Source organism: Pistacia vera, unplaced genomic scaffold (assembly GCF_008641045.1).
Source record: "Pistacia vera cultivar Batoury unplaced genomic scaffold, PisVer_v2 Contig123, whole genome shotgun sequence".
NCBI classification, from domain to species: domain Eukaryota; kingdom Viridiplantae; phylum Streptophyta; class Magnoliopsida; order Sapindales; family Anacardiaceae; genus Pistacia; species Pistacia vera.
The window spans coordinates 1,209,274-1,225,832 of NW_022195282.1; the positions used below are offsets into that span (position 1 = coordinate 1,209,274).

The 16,559-nt window shown below is 33.6% G+C and overlaps 1 protein-coding gene across 4 annotated transcripts; it reads left to right on the forward strand.

The window, feature by feature from the left end:
- Positions 1-4,374: 4,374 nt before the first annotated feature.
- On the forward strand, positions 4,375-12,255 carry LOC116116705 (diacylglycerol kinase 1). Of its 4 annotated transcripts, none has more exons than XM_031402788.1 (8): positions 4,375-4,578; positions 5,341-6,872; positions 8,140-8,506; positions 9,142-9,218; positions 10,090-10,209; positions 10,731-10,895; positions 11,385-11,522; positions 11,766-12,255. In XM_031402788.1, exons 2-8 carry the CDS (start codon positions 5,697-5,699, stop codon positions 11,913-11,915), a joined length of 2,193 nt encoding a protein of 730 aa, XP_031258648.1. In that variant the 5' UTR covers positions 4,375-4,578; positions 5,341-5,696; the 3' UTR covers positions 11,916-12,255. The 4 variants fall into 4 exon arrangements, with proteins under 4 accessions (XP_031258648.1, XP_031258632.1, XP_031258625.1 ...); XM_031402772.1 differs by having other exon boundaries at positions 5,350-6,872; XM_031402765.1 differs by lacking the exon at positions 4,375-4,578 and adding an exon at positions 4,921-5,062 and having other exon boundaries at positions 5,350-6,872.
- Positions 12,256-16,559: the final 4,304 nt, after the last annotated feature.

Here is a 16,559-nt window from a genome sequence, read left to right on the forward strand (position 1 = left end):
ATTGGATTCTATATTTCAATATGTTTCTTCCCTCTGCCCTTTTATAGTCAAGTCTGGTTCTTATGATGTAACAAGATGTTGCATTTGGTTCCTGGCTTCTTATCTATGTTGTGCATCAAACATTTTTTTCCCTATGTCATGTTTAGCTCGAAAAACATTTGAAAATTTAAGGCTCCGTTTGGTTCACTTTTTTACACTTTTTAGAAAAGTTTTTGGAAAAAAGTTAAAAAAAGTTGAATGGGGCGGGTATTACGATATAGGATTTGAAAATAAATAAAAATATCCTTTATATTTGTTTATTTACTAAACACCCCCCCATGTTTGTTTATTTACTAAAAACCCTTATAATAAAACATTAAAAGTTAACAAAAACACCTTCAATCCATCCGCCAACACATGGATAGTCGGTCACCATCGTCGGAGGGTGGCCGGAGTTGTCATATTGGCGTATGACCTGTAATATTGCTGGTCTTGTGCCGATATGGCCTTTTTCGGCCAGATCTACGGCTAGATCTGGCCATTGACGACTAAATATGGTCGTATTTGCTCGTCAACGATTGCCAAAGATATGGTCGTAGTTCAACGGCCAGATCTTTGGCCTTAGATCTGGCCTTTTTCTAGCCAGATTCATCGTGGATCTAGCTGGAAAAGGCTAGATCGGCGCACTACCGACCAGATTCAGCAGGTAGCGTGCCATTATACCAGATTCTGGCCATTTTTCAGCGGTGGTGGCCGGAATCTAGTAAATATGGTTGCTGGGGTTTTTTGCAATTTCTAAAAAAATATTTAAGGATATTTAATTAAATTAACAAATTTAAGGAGTTTAAAGAAAGTTAAATAATATTGTGAGTTTTTGCAATTTTAATGTTTAACTTTATTGGGAATACTAATAGGAGTAATGCTACAGTTACCGACGAGTGTGCACCGAATTTGTGTACCGAATGACGTAGTAAAATCCTGACCGTTTATTTATTATCAGTTAATATTAATCAATGATCAAGATTTTGTTACGTCATTCGGTGCACAAATTCGGTATAAACTTTTCGGTAACTATATCATTTTCCATACTAATAGTAGTATTCCCAAATGTGAGCCAAACGAAGCCTAAGAGTTTCAGGGTTGATGAAGATATTACTTCTTGTAAACTTGTTTATAAAATTCCCTTACATATATTTATATTTAAGGATCATTAATTCAATAATAAAAAAACATGTTAAATTTTCTTGAATGGTATATCGCAAGGTTTTAAAATCGAGTTTGTGGTGAAACTTAGCAAAGTGGTCGGGTCTTGGGTCAGTTAAACCGGTTTGATCGATGATGTCAACATGTCCAAAGATTGAAATCTAACAAAAACACCCTTAAAAAATGTATATAAGTCCCTATAGGTTTGAAATCTTATAAAAACACTCCAAATTAAGTTGTCAGTGTCGACAATCAAAGCCAAATAGGGCTTGTTTCTGGCGTCGACAACACACCTTATCACTACGAAAACTTTCCCCTCAGCCTCATGACCAAAACCCATATCACCTTACCCTCATTCACCTCGTCAATCGTTGGCAATAGTCTGTTCTTGTCGTCGATCGATTTTTGCGATTTTCAATTGTTTTACTCATCAGAAATCATCTTCGTTGCCACCTTTAGACTCATCAGTCCTTCCTTTTCGAAATCCCCAACATATCAGCCGTTAATTGTTCGTTGATTATCGTCTTAATCTCTAGAGTTTGCGATGAACAGTGAAAATTGATAAGTTGACTCGGTGAAGGCCCCAAGTCTCGATTTAATGGGCCGGGTTGGGTTTTAAAACACTAGTATATTGATGAGATTTCTTTTTATAACTTCATAGATTATGGCTTTTCTTAGCAACTAATAAAAGATTGGATTGGTGTGATTTTATTGATGACTCTTTAAAGAAGTGATGTTATTATATATACACACTCTTGTATCCAAAATGGAGTAAAACTCTTGGATTTTAGGAATAATAGATCTACATGTTATTTGGTATTTTATAAAATTGATTTTTTTTTTATATATATATATACATTAATCTATTGATTTAGTGACACATGAGTTTGAATTTAAGCGTTTGTACTTAAAGTTTGTTCTTGTAGTATTATTCAATTAAAAAATGGCTGCATTCATACAAGATAATCAATTATCAAGCAGATTATTATGTTATTTTATGAAAAAAATCTATGATATAAAAATTCTAGAATATCATCATTCGATGAATAAGAGAAATAACTATAAACCACTATTGTGTGGTCTGATGGTAAAAGAGTAAAGGAGGATCTAAGTTTATATAGTCTTCCGAGTTCAATTCTCTACAGCTCCTAATAAGGATGACCATTTGAGCTTTTATTCGGTCGATAATTTTAGAGTTTCAGAGAATTAGTTAAAGTGTACGTAAACTGGTCTGGACACCTTCGATCATTAAAATAATAATAATTACTATATATAGCATGAATGTGTTGGCTTCATGTGATTAATAGCTAAACTTTATCCCCAGACATATCATGAATTATTTGCCAAAATCACTATTGACAGTGACCCGGACCGGACCGATCGGTCCGACTGGGACTTAGGCTCCACTCCAGTCCCGATTATTATTAAACCTGTTAATACTAAAAGAGCCATTTTGGATTGGTATTGGACCGGTGTTATAGTACAAACAATCCGGTCCGACCGACCCAAAACTTATCCTGGTCCGTTAATTGAGCCCTAAAAAAAACCTAATCTTAATTCCCTTGCATCGGTTTCATTCGCCATAGGCCATTTCAGTCGCCGCAACTTCCATTTTCATCTCCAAACCGCAGCTTCCATTTTCATCTTCTCAAAAGTGTAAAGTTTACACTTACTTCCTCATCTTCTTCATCTTCTTCAACTTACTTCCTCTATTGAAATCCAATCTTCTTCATCGAAATCGATGACCTGGAATTCGTTAATGAAATCATGACTACGGCACTACGTAGGCTTTGTTTCGCTCTTAGTCAATAGAGTAGACACTCGGTCCATCATCAGGATGTTGAGCTTGCTCATCTCGGTCATCATCATGTTGAGTAATTATGGATTCACGAATCAACTCCTTTACCATTGCTCCAACACCCATTGTTTTTGTATCAAAATCGTTCTTCTTCTACGCATCTCTTTCAACTTCCTCAACCCTCTGCTTCTGCCCTTGCTTTCTTCTCTCTTTGTTCGCCTCCATCACAGTCACAAATCTTTTGAGTTATGTTGGAGATTTTCTAGAGTATTCATAGATGCCCTCACCCACACGTGGCTAGAGTTAAGCAGTGCCTGTCCTACCTCGCACATGCCAACAATTATGAGCGTACACATATCATCTGATAATTTAAAATGATAAATGATTGAGGTGTGTAGGTGTAATTGGGATTGGACCTTCATTTTCCAACAAAACATAAAGGTTCCATGAGTTGTAATAAAAACCCATTTTGCTATGCATCCATTACTCCATTTGCATTTTTAAATTCTAGAAAACACAATTAAATAGACTCAAAAAATTATTTCAATCTCATCTCACCGGTCCAATCAACGGTCTAATCGGTTGGATCGGTTGACCCACAATTTGGTCATCTTGTCAGGTCTTACAACGGTCGGTTTTTAAAACAGTATGATGAACTAAATTATTGTACTCTCTTTGAATTATTTACCAAAATCACTGCTTATCATAAATGATACCTTAGTGACCATAAATTGGGGTTGACAACAGTGTACATTTATGTCCTTTAATTGGTTAAATGCTACCATCACTCAAGCTTTTAAAGTATATATTTATGAGAGCGTCCTGGTTCACCTTCCCTCAGATGTCGGCAAACTAAGCAGGCTTGATTATAGTTATGGCATTCCACACTCATTTACATGTTTATTTATAATCAATTTATAATTTACGGGAAAAAAAAAACGTTAATTAATTTATTCTACAATTAATATAATTAAATCCGTTTACTGTTTTTTCACAAAACTGTCCTAGCATACACGTATTAACTGAATTTAAGAGCTCAGACTCTTGCATTAGTTAAGCTCACAGCACCTCCATCCCCCTTGTCCACCGCCCATTTCATTCGCCATTTGCCGACTGCAATACGCATTGCCGTTTTGAGAGGACTGTAAATAGAAAGCCCCCACACTACCACACTATTCAATTGACCTGTCAACTACTCAACATGCCACCCTGGTCCTCCTACTTTATTCTCCCTCCACGTGGCATTTCTTAATCATAAAGATTCTGAATCTACCCTCCACCCGCGCTCACTACACTCTCCACACCAACACGCACTTCTCGAACCAGAGAATCTCCTCATTTCCTTTTTTTTTTTTAAAATAAAATAAAATAAAGTATAAATATTAATATAATTATTATAAATCAGGCACTCTGCTTTCTCACGATTTCGAATATTTGAACAGAGAAGCGCTTTGCTTCGATCCTCGGTTTTCTTATTTACCAAAGGTTGCTTTCTCTAGATCATCAATTACTTACCCCTTCTAGGGTTTTCTTTATTTCTTCTTCTCTTTGATTTCATCGATCTTCTTTATCTCATTGTCTCATCCAATAATAAAACTGTAAGTCTCCTTTTCTTCATTTATTTTATTTTATTTTTTTCTTTAACTTATGAATTAGTGACTGGATAGATTAGGTTAAAGCACGTGTTGCTCTTAGTTGAGTGTGGAAGTTTGTGTGTTACANCGTGGCATTTCTTAATCATAAAGATTCTGAATCTACCCTCCACCCGCGCTCACTACACTCTCCACACCAACACGCACTTCTCGAACCAGAGAATCTCCTCATTTCCTTTTTTTTTTTAAATAAAATTAAATAAAGTATAAATATTAATATAATTATTATAAATCAGGCACTCTGCTTTCTCACGATTTCGAATATTTGAACAGAGAAGCGCTTAGCTTCGATCCTCGGTTTTCTTATTTACCAAAAGTTGCTTTCTCTAGATCATCAATTACTTACCCCTTCTAGGGTTTTCTTTATTTCTTCTTCTCTTTGATTTCATCGATCTTCTTTTATCTCATTGTCTCATCCAATAATAAAACTGTAAGTCTCCTTTTCTTCATTTATTTGTTTTTTTTTTTTTTTCTTTAACTTATGAATTAGTGTCTGGATAGATTAGGTTAAAGCACGTGTTGCTCTTAGTTGAGTGTGGAAGTTTGTGTGTTACAATTTTTTAATCTTAGTTTTAAAAAAATTTGATGCAATATTTTTTTGTTTTGTTTTGTTGATATTGTGTTTGTTATTCTTAAATTTGTGAGATATATTCTAATATATTATCAATCTTAAAGTATGATCGACATAACTTGTATTCTTACTTTAAGTTTTCTCAGGTGTTTTTGTTTCAACTTTGGGCTTGATCAAGGTATGCGTATCTTGGTTTAGTAGTGCAGATATTGTTAGTAATAAGTGCTGGTATAATTAGCACAGTTTGTTTTAAAGTGTGGGATAGCTTGAATTTAAAAGCTGGAGAGAGAGGTCTGAATATGGGTTTCTTGTGAATTGGCGATTTCCGGATTTTAATTTTAACAGCTTAGGGTGAAGATTGTGTATGTGGATGGTGGAATATTGGAGGACATGGACATAGTTACTGAGTTGAAATACCTTTTACCGTGGAGGTTTTGTTCTTTCATTTTGAAGCTACATTGTTTGTAGAATGTGAGAAGATATACTTTGAAAAATGGATGATAGAGAAATTGAAATGTGGTTTCCTAGTTGGAACAACTGGAGTCCAACTGAAACAACTGAGTCTCGTCTCTTTATTGTCTCTTGTTTTGTTGCTTCCTTAGTCGGTATTTTGACCATAGCTTATACGGCCTTTCAGTGGAGAAGAAACATTAATTTAAGTTGGATGAAAGCCATAGCCAGGTCAAAAAAGAACCCGAAGACAAGGCACAAAGCTCCATTAGCTCCGCATAGTTGGGTTCCAGAATCTGTATCTCGTGGGAAGAATTTAAATTGTTGTGTTTGCTTAAAGCCCATGTCCCCTTCTCAAACGCTTGGGCCTATGTCGCCTTCAGATAGTTTTATTCACCGCTGCAACATTTGTGGTGCGGCAGCTCACTTGAGTTGCTCTTCCAGTGCCCACAAGGATTGCAAGTGTGTGTCTATGATTGGTTTTGAGCATGTGGTGCATCAGTGGGCGGTTCGATGGACAGAAATCACAGATCAACCCAATGAAGCTTCCTTCTGTAGTTACTGCGAAGAGCCATGTAGTGGGTCTTTTCTTGGCGGATCCCCTATATGGTGCTGCTTCTGGTGTCAACAACTAGTTCATGTTGATTGCCATAATAATGTGTCAAACGAAACTGGTGATGTTTGTGATTTAGGCCCATTCAGAAGGTTGATTCTCTCACCGCTTTATGTTAAGGAAGTGAACCATACATCAGGTGGATTTTTAAGCTCAATCACACATGGAGCAAATGAAGCTATATCTTCAGTGCGTGCAAGTATTAGGAGTCAGAGCAAGAGATACAAGCATGGTAGTGAATCTTCTGTTGACACAGTTGATAGTGGTAATACCTGTGACCCCTCTACAGAAAGCACAGCTGAAGCTCATAAAACAGTAAATAGCTCTTCTGGACCGGAGGAAAACTGTAATGGTAGCATGAATATGGTGGTTTCTCCCCAAGGGGCTGAGTTAGATAAGAAGATGGAATCAAGGCCCAGTTTTAAAAGAAGCAGTTCAAGTAATCAGAAGGACGAATCTCAAACATTGAGGATGAAACAGAAATTTGAGTTAATTGATTTGCCTCCAGATGCAAGGCCCTTGTTAGTTTTCATCAACAAGAAAAGCGGGGCTCAACGTGGAGATTCCCTCAAGCAACGATTGAACCTTCTTTTGAATCCTGTCCAGGTTTTTTTTTCCTATCCAACATTAAGTCGCTTTTATAAAGTCATATTGTTTTCAATATGCTTTGATCTGTCACATCTATACTGAGTAGTTAATTTTTTTTAATCATGGAAAATCATTATTGTTAGGTGTTTTAAGGTTGAGCTGTTGTATATGCAACCTTGATATCAGATTAATATTACTATTGTGATAAACGAGGCTCATTTGTTACTTTTAATCCTCTTGATGCTGAGGATTTTGTTCGTTGAAATCTGACTCCCTTAACAAAATCCTTAGGATCACTGCCAGTATACTTCTTAACCATTTTCAGAATCTCTTAATGTTGACCACTAGAAGTTTGTTAATTTTCCATCTTCCACCAATGAATAAGCACTATTCTGTGGTAGAGCTTGGGAATTTTGTTAATGTAGCTTTGAAAGCCCTTTAAAGTATTTTACTTTTTCTTTGGTGAGTTCGTGTGGTGTTTTTGTTTGATTGAGTATTGTAAGGTTTTTTTTTTTTTTTATATAAAAAAAAGTTTCAAAAACGAAGATACAATTCAAATATCGAAGTTGTATATCAATATTTTAATAGTTGAAAACCTGTTTGATATAAAATTGAAAACCCAGGTTCAGAATTAAAAACTATAGAAAATGAGAAAACAAGTTTAATTTCTATGATTTTCACTAGTTTTTAGAATTGTGCTCGAAATATTTTTTTTAATACAATTCAACTCATTTCAATGAAACACGTTTATGTAAATTTCTTTTATTCCATGTTTTAACTAACCAAAAACTGCTTTTAAGTTCTATTATCAAACAAGACTATAAGTTTTGATGACAGCATTGATTGCTATGGTTGTTGATTGTGTTTTTTATTATAAAATTGTATTATAATTGCAGAATTGACTTCTCCTGTTTTGCATGGGAAAATCGTCTTTGTTATTGATGGAATTCTAGATATTTGTAGAAGATATTTATTATTGTTTCCATTGACATGGACTCGTGTGGGATCAATTAATGTGATAGCTATTTCTTCCTTAGATCCTGTTCATAGTACTTGTCAACTGGAAAATGATTTCCCCGTAAATTAATGGGAACTAATGAAATGAACTATGAACTGTTATTCTGCTGCTTTAAAACTAAAACATTTTAAGTTGAAAGTATTTGCTGGGAGTCTATCAACAAGAACCATGTTGAGCTGTTGTCTCAAGTTTCCGTTAACTTCTTTGTTTTCTTAATCATACCAGTTTTAATTTTTCAAGGGTTGTTCATGCTGTTCTTTCTTGCAGGTTTTTGAGTTGAGCTCAACACAGGGACCAGAGGTGGGTCTTTTTCTATTCAGAAAGGTGCCTCACTTCAAAGTTCTTGTATGTGGGGGAGATGGTACTGTTGGCTGGGTTTTGAATGCTATAGACAAGCAGAACTATGTTTCTCCTCCTCCAGTTGCTATTCTTCCTGCTGGAACTGGAAATGATCTAGCCAGAGTACTTTCCTGGGGAGGTGGTTTGGGCTCTGTTGAAAGACAAGGAGGCCTTTGCACAGTGTTGCAAGACATAGAAAATGCTGCAGTAACCATTCTTGATCGGTGGAAGGTATCGATTCTAAACCAGCAGGGAAAGCAACTCCGACCTCCAGAATTTATGAACAACTATCTTGGTACGTAAACACTTTCCTCTTGCAACTGCCACATAGAATTTTATTATAGACGCAACATATTCTGTGTAGAAACCCAAGAGGATGTTGAATGATATGACCCTTGGTTTGCTACCAATAGGTTAGAGTACGTATCTCTTTTGGGTTATTTACTATCTAGAGTCTTATACTCTTTAAGTTTTCTAACTACTAAAATTATGTAGTTCTGGCAATAGTCCCTGGTTTAAAACATGTTTCATACACCAAGGTATTACTAGATTATCAAAAAAAAAAGAATACCTTTAGTGAGAAAAAATGTTTGATTTATAAATTTTATAAGCTGACTGTACATCAAAATTATGACATGTTGATTTGGTCGGTTTGAATGTGGGCTATAGTAAATTGACTTTCTAGACTATGGGTCAACGTTTGGCATACTGGATTAGAGTTTAACTCATTCTTTGGACCGTAAATTGACTTTCTAGACCATGGGTCAATGTTTGGCATACTAGATTAGAGTTTAACTCATTTTTTGGACCGTAGCAAGGCTTGAGTTTTAAATGATTATGTTGGCTTTGATACTTGGGGAATTTTTGTTTCTTTATGCGCAAAGCTATTTATGCATTATTGGCACTAACACTGGTGAGCATTGATTGCAGGAATTGGGTGTGATGCGAAGGTTGCTCTGGACATTCACAATCTGCGGGAGGAGAATCCTGATAAATTTTACAATCAGGTAGTCAACTTTGATTAGAATGAACTGTAAACTGATTTTCTAAATAAACGGCAACATGGACAAGGGGCCAGGATGTTTTTGTTAAAGTAGAAAACCTGGTACTGTTTTACTTGATACTCATTAAATGCTATGTACTGAAGTTTCATGATTTAATTTCTTGATTGGAAAGTTAAAAAGCATAAGGAAAGTAGTACAAGTAGAAGCACAAATAAATGGTTGAATATTGATTAGTCTGTCCAGTCATTTTTCCCGGGCCATGTATTTATTAGCCAAATTTGTTAAACTGCGTTCTTCTCATGAAGTCCCTGTTTAGCATTTAACTTACAGTGCAGGATGAATATTGTGCATTTCTTATGCATTTTACTTAATTCAACTATTTCACATGGAGACTTTAATGAATAATATGGCCCATGGTCATATAAGAAAGCATTTGGGGTGGAGTTCTTTTGCACCCAAATTTAGACTCCATACACCCTTTTTGTTAAGTGTACACATTAAAATTTTAGACAAATCTTTTAATCCATTTTCAAGAAAAATTGTGGTTTTTATTATGTTTTTCTTTCAACTAAGCATTAATCTATAAATTATGCGTTGGAATTTTGAAAATATGTGAAGTAAAATTCTATCTTTTAAAATTTTACAGTGATTGTATTTAGAAATGGTTGTTGATTTGTTGGTGCAAGTAGCCTATTGCTCATGTTGCAGAAATGTTTAAAAGCTATAGTCCATTCCAACTTGTTGTTTGACTTTTGTTTAGCATGAGCATGAATGACATAGGAAGTTTCTGCACACTTATTCTGTGTTCCTTGTCTCTTATTTTTTTTAATAATCCGGATTTCAGTTAGCAGAAACTGTTTCCTTGTTACTCCAGTTTATGAATAAAGTGCTGTATGCTAGAGAAGGTGCAAAGAGTATAATGGACAGGACTTTTCAAGATTTTCCTTGGCAAGTTAGAGTGGAGGTGGACGGTCTCGAGGTAGAGGTCCCTGAGGTGGGTATTGAGTGGATATAAATATAATAGAAGTTTTCTTTTAAATGTCAGACAAAAAGAATCAGGGTTGTTCGGTTATGGAACTGTTGGTTATGTTTATTAATAGATTAATATTATTGGCATCAAAGAATATGTAAATTTTTTCTCTGTTAAATTTCTAGAGTTTTCACATATCAAAAAGAAGAATTGGTATCAAAGTGACATTGATGTCCATTGCTTATGGTTGAAGAAGACATGAATTATATCAAAATGGCTTCTTTTGTTGATACCTGTAACATTTCAATTAAGCAACTTGTTATATAACAAAAACAGTGATGTAAAAAAGGGAAGCAGGTGCACTTCCAGAGTTTTCTTTTCCTGCCCGTTATTTCACTTTGTGCCTTCAACTTTATCTTTAAGTCTATCTGCAAAATACTTGAGAAATTTATTTTTCCTTTGTTCTCTTGGTTTAAAATTGTTGTTCTGATGTTATTTATAATTTTTTCTGTGAGCCTATATGATTTCATTTTGAGCATTTGCAGGATGCAGAAGGTGTACTTGTTGCAAACATTGGAAGCTATATGGGAGGTGTAGACCTTTGGCAAAACGAGGATGAAAATTATGATAATTTTGATCCACAATCTATGCATGATAAGATACTTGAGGTTGTCAGCATATCTGGAACATGGCACCTTGGAAAGCTTCAGGTAATGTGGTATTTTAATTATGACGCATGCCGTTGGTATCTGTATGTAAGTCATTCTTATTAAAAATGTTGGTGATTCTCTTTTGTAATAATGAAATTTGTAGATTTCTGACTTTCTTACCTGATGCTTTGGTTTCGGGTTCTATTTGGGAAATTATTCAAAAGAATACCAGGTTAGCTAATGACCAACTATTGATTCACCCCTGAATGTCTGGAATCAAATGTGACTTAAAGCACTAAGTTTGCTTTTCTTAATAAAGCAGAGATAATAGAAATTCAGCCAATGTCATTTAACCACAATTCCATCTGGCTTAATGTTTTGGTATCCCAAAGGCCGTCTAATCTTCTTCTACATCATTTTTGGACAGATAACATGCCACGGTCTTTGCTTTGTGCTATTTTGATTTCAGTTTGAGTTCACGGTAGTTTTTGAAATTTAAGGTTTTTACTTTGTGGAAAATGTTTCTGAGCTGCGTTTGTGTGATAATAGGTGGGGCTTTCTCGTGCTCGAAGACTTGCACAGGGACAGTCAATTAAGATACAGCTCTGTGCTCCTCTGCCTGTTCAAATAGATGGGGAGCCTTGGTTTCAGCAACCGTGTACATTAGTTATATCGCACCATGGGCAGGTTGTCTCTCTCTCTTTCTTCACTTTCCACATATCCACCCACCCAACCCGTTAATTTTTATTTATGCATGTGCTTGCTAAGAAAAACATCCAAATCAATCTGAGTACACTCACAGCAGCAGCATACTGCTAATTGCAATCAGTCTTTAAGTTTTCAGAAAGTTGATTTAGTTATTTGAATGCAACTTGGAGAACCCTGTTTTTAAGGATTTGGATGTTCAGCTAATTCCTTTATCTTGGACAGGCCTTCATGCTGAAACGGGCAGCTGAGGCACCTCTTGGTCATGCAGCAGCGATAATTACAGATGTTCTCGAGAATGCTGAAACCAATCATATAATTAATGCCACACAGAAGCGAGCTCTTCTTCAAGAAATGGCATTGAGGCTGGCTTAAAGGTTTTTCATGCCACTCCAGTTGGTGATACGTTTTTGGTTGCGTAGCATATTTGAAAATATCTTTTTTGGCTTATCAGCATTTCTTGTTTGTCTTTTTGATTGTCATATATAATGATTTAAAAAAATAGGAACAATATAGCTGAAGCATGCTGTAATTTTGTATACGAAAAGGGACTTACTCAAAAAGTTTATAGGAGAGTGGAATTTTGACAATCTTGTATTGAAAAATGAGGGTATTGACTGAGAAAAAAATCCTTTGCTTTTAAATTGTTTAAAATTTTGAAACTTCAGTCTCTTTCTCTAATTAGTTATTTACCAGAAAGTGGAGCTATATTGTTGCGACAAGCGTACTTGTCTGATGTTATATTGATCAAATTATATTATTAGACAAGAAACTATCTGCCCCAGTTGAAAGTATTTAGCACAATTTAAAGAGAATGGCCTTTGCATTGAACATAAGATTTTTGATTCATTACACTAGTCACCAAAGTGTACACAAACTCTGTACATTGATTATCATAACACAGCTTGGTTAAAACTGCACTTTAGTTACATTTATGCAATGCTTATTTGGTCAACTATAGCTTTTCTGATTAGTCCTGAACAACCCTTGTTTAACTTTCTTCCATAGCCTTGCTAAAAATCCCCTGGTAGCTGCCCTCGTGTTCACCTTTCTGTCGATTTCTCGGAAAGGAGCTTGTGAACACATAATTTTCTTTGGTGTCTTTGCGTTTTCTTTGTAAATCCGACCTAGGCGCTGACGGTAGAATGGGGATTTTATGTAGTTGATATATGTAGGCGATCCAGTTGTGCCTTGCATGGCCTTGTTGAGTTGGTGAGTCACAGCTTGAAGCTCGTACGAGTCAAATAGGGTGCTGCCATTGGGGCGGGGGCTTGTCCTCCAAACGGGGTTCAGGGTCACTGATAGTTGTTTCTCAGCCGGGGAATTTGTAGAAGTGGGCAAGCCCCTTTGGTTTGAGGCCTCTCCCATCTTCTGTGACCGCTGTTTCATTGATTTTGCTGTTTTGAATGTGTTTGTGAGTGATGTTTCTTCGTAGGTAACGTGGGTTGATTATAATATTCTGAACAAGAAAATTGCTTTGTTTTCTACGTTTCAGCATGTTCTCACATGGATTTTGAGTATCATTGTGGTAGATTATGGTTGGTTTAGTGGGTATGGCATAAGGAATAGATATAATCAGTGAAATTGTTTTTGATCAGGAAGTAAAAAGCAAAACGTAAAAACAATAGTCTTGTGGGGGCTGGTTGAAGATCCAAACAAGCGTATTAGTTATTCCTTTTTGTTGTTTCATGGGTGTGTAGATGATGTCAATTGGATGTATATACAAAGTTAGTGTTTTGATAATAACTGTTGAATTGGTTAAATAGGTTTATTTCATATCAATTTAGGTTAATTCAACTGAACTGTTATTACCCATTTGACTGAGTCATAAGATCTCACTAATATGACAAATCTTAAACTAGAAAATAAGGTTAAACTTTTAGGATTCTTCAAGACGTGGTGGCAATATTTGATGCCCACATAATTGGGTGGAACATTAGAATTGGTTGTACAGAATTTGAATGAAGACAAAGAAAAGAAAGTGGGTTGGGATGAGTAAAGGAAACGGGTCAACAAACAAGATGGCTTTAGACTTGAGTGGAGTAAGTCAACTAATTAGATGTCTTATTTGGTACAACGACGTTGCTTTCATTGAGGAGAATTAGCTGAAAATGACATTGGAGCCTAGAGTTTATGCGTTAATTGATGGTGTTGTGTATTGATTTTATTAGTTTTGGTAAAAGGAATGTGGACATTAATATTAAAGATATGTGAACTCACTTTTGATTTCAGTTCTTGCATCCGAAAAGTTTTCCATTAAAGACTCAACCAGACTTGTTTCAAGTTCAACATCAATAAAAAAATCAACCAAAAATGTCTTTTAATTAGGCAATTCATATTGGTAGTGTTATCAGTTTTCAACAGCAATCTGGTATGATAAAGTGTTAGGCTTTCGTCCACTTGTAGGGTAGGGTTACGGTATTGCCTTTGTATTTTCATTCATAAAACACCTAATTAATGTTTACTTACCAAATTCCCTCCTTTTTTTTTTTTTTTTTCGCTTCAATTGCTGTGTTTGTAAGCCTAATTAATGAATTGTATGACTAGCATGCTCTATTCATATTTCCCTTTTTTATAATTTTTTAAACCACACAAATCTATTCATCTACAAACAAATATTAGGAAATATTCCTAATATTTATTCTAAGCATATTAAAAGGAGGTGTTTGTTTGAGCTTATGAAAATTAGATTATAACATTTAAAATTTTAAACAATTACGTGTTTGATTAAAATACTTATAATGACTGATAAGTAGTTGACGTGTTTGGTAAAATATGTTTTAAGTATATTTTATTATAATAACTAAAAAGGGTACTACATTAAACAAGGATATACTAGAATTTTAAAATTAAACAGGATAATGTGGTATAACTTGGTCAAACTAACTTATAAGCAGATTACTTATAAGCAAAAAAAAAAAAAAAAGTTATTTCCCCCAACTTATTTTTTTGCTTGTAAGCTCAAAAAAGTTATAAACAAACGTCAGCTTAATTTTAGAGTTTTAAGCTAGTTTACAACTATAAGCTTAGACAAACACTCTATAAGATGTATTTCTTTCTTATTTTTTTTTTTTTCTCAAATTTTGTATTAAAAGATAAAAAATTAATGATAATTTTATTACATTGTGTTTATATATAACAAGAGTTCATTTTTATTTGATCTCTGTTGTTGTATGAACATTTGATCAACTATAACAAAACATATTGTATTTGATAGTTGATTTTGAAAGGGATATAATTGAAAATAAAATTTATTCATTAGACGTTTTAGTTTTCATTTGGCTTTTTTATTTTATCTTAGACTATGTAAAACTAAAAAAAAATATTTTTCATGTTTATTCTTGTGTACAATTTGAGAAAAAAATATATGTATTTCAAGAGAACACACATTTATATAAGAACCATTCTAGAGTGGCAAATAAAGAAATAACGGGTTAAGACGTTCAACTCTTATAAAGTTTGATTAAATACAAAAATCTCGTTTTTTAAATAAGAAAATTTCTTTATAATTAAGTATCTACAATGTAGAGCAATCCCAACCCAATTGTCTTAATTGGCGCACCTATCCTACAATGTAGAGCAATCCCAATTGTCTTAATTGCCTTTTATATTTTCATTTCTCAAACACCAAATATTCTATTTCTTTTCTTCATATTCTTTCAACTTTATTGTCTATTCTAGTTAGGCAATGTTTATTTACCCAATTCCCTTTTTTTTATTTTTTCTATTTTACAATTAAGTTTTATGTATAAAATAAAGTCATAATAACGTAATTTTGAATAGAGGGAGATTTTTGTCATTAACTATTATTTTTTTGTAATCTCTTTTATTTTATGGTAAGGTAATCAAGAATCAAAACCTAATAAAGGAAATAAATATAGATGGAATGAAATTTAAAGGTCCACCAAAGAATTATGAAAAATATAGACACCAAAATTTAATAAAATGAAACTGAATATTTTGTTGTGTATTGCCAAAACATTTATACCCTAAAACCCAATTTCTTTTTATGTCATAACTCATTCTATAACTAATTCCACCACGTGTAAAATATAATTAATTATTCAGTAGAATGAATCTCTTTATAGTTATAATATTGAGACCAACTAAATTTATTATTATGAGAAGATTATAATTTATTATAGGTGTAATTATAAAAATTATTATTTCGATTCAAAAATTATTGTTTTAATTTCTTATTTTATAATTTATGTTTGAGCAGTACAAATGAATTGAGTAATCAAATTCGATAACTTTACTACACTAATTAAATTGATATTAATTTTCTCTTCAATCATCCAAATAAGCAACAAGTCGTGTATGCTTTAACGGAAGAATAAATCATTATTAGAATTAGACAAAAAGAGGAAGGAAATAATCTTGAGAATGATAGTACGAAAATATCCAAAGTTTCATGCTAAAAAACTCTAAATATGTTTGAAAAGCTAGAAATATTTTGGCTTCAATAAGAAGATGTCTATGCTGGTGACTTATTACGTACCTGCAAGATAAAATATGTGGTGACAATTCTAAAAAATAAATCATTGTCTCAAACAACTTTACATAAATATTTTATTTTATCTTAGACCTTGAATGTAATATAGTATATATTTTTTATAATATACATCTAATTATTATTATATAAACGCAAGTTTCTTAAAACAGAATCTTAAAAATTTATAATTTATTATAATATAAATTTTATTCTTATTTATAATTGATTAAAATTAAAATAAAATATTTATAGTTTAATAAAGATTATTCTTATATAAAATATAATTTTATTTTATATTAAAAAATAAAATAGCCAAGTACCCACAAATTTATACCTGAGCCCAGTTGGCAAAAACCTTGGCTTTGATAGTGACAACACACATCATTGTCAATTGATGAAATCTCAGTAGGAAAGCAATAAAAGTCAAGTTAATTAATACATTGAACAATTAAAAGATTATAATATATTCTGACACCCCCTCAATTTGGGAAAAATTAACACTCTCACCCCTAAATAGGGTTTTT

Bases quoted from the DNA above. Each gene is read 5' to 3' on its own strand.
- LOC116116705 (XM_031402788.1), top strand. From the start codon at position 5,697: ATGGATGATAGAGAAATTGAAATGTGGTTTCCTAGTTGGAACAACTGG. The intron at 10,210-10,730 runs GTGGGTATTGAG...GAGCATTTGCAG, and splicing joins TCGAGGTAGAGGTCCCTGAG to GATGCAGAAGGTGTACTTGT. The intron at 11,523-11,765 runs GTTGTCTCTCTC...TATCTTGGACAG, and splicing joins TTATATCGCACCATGGGCAG to GCCTTCATGCTGAAACGGGC.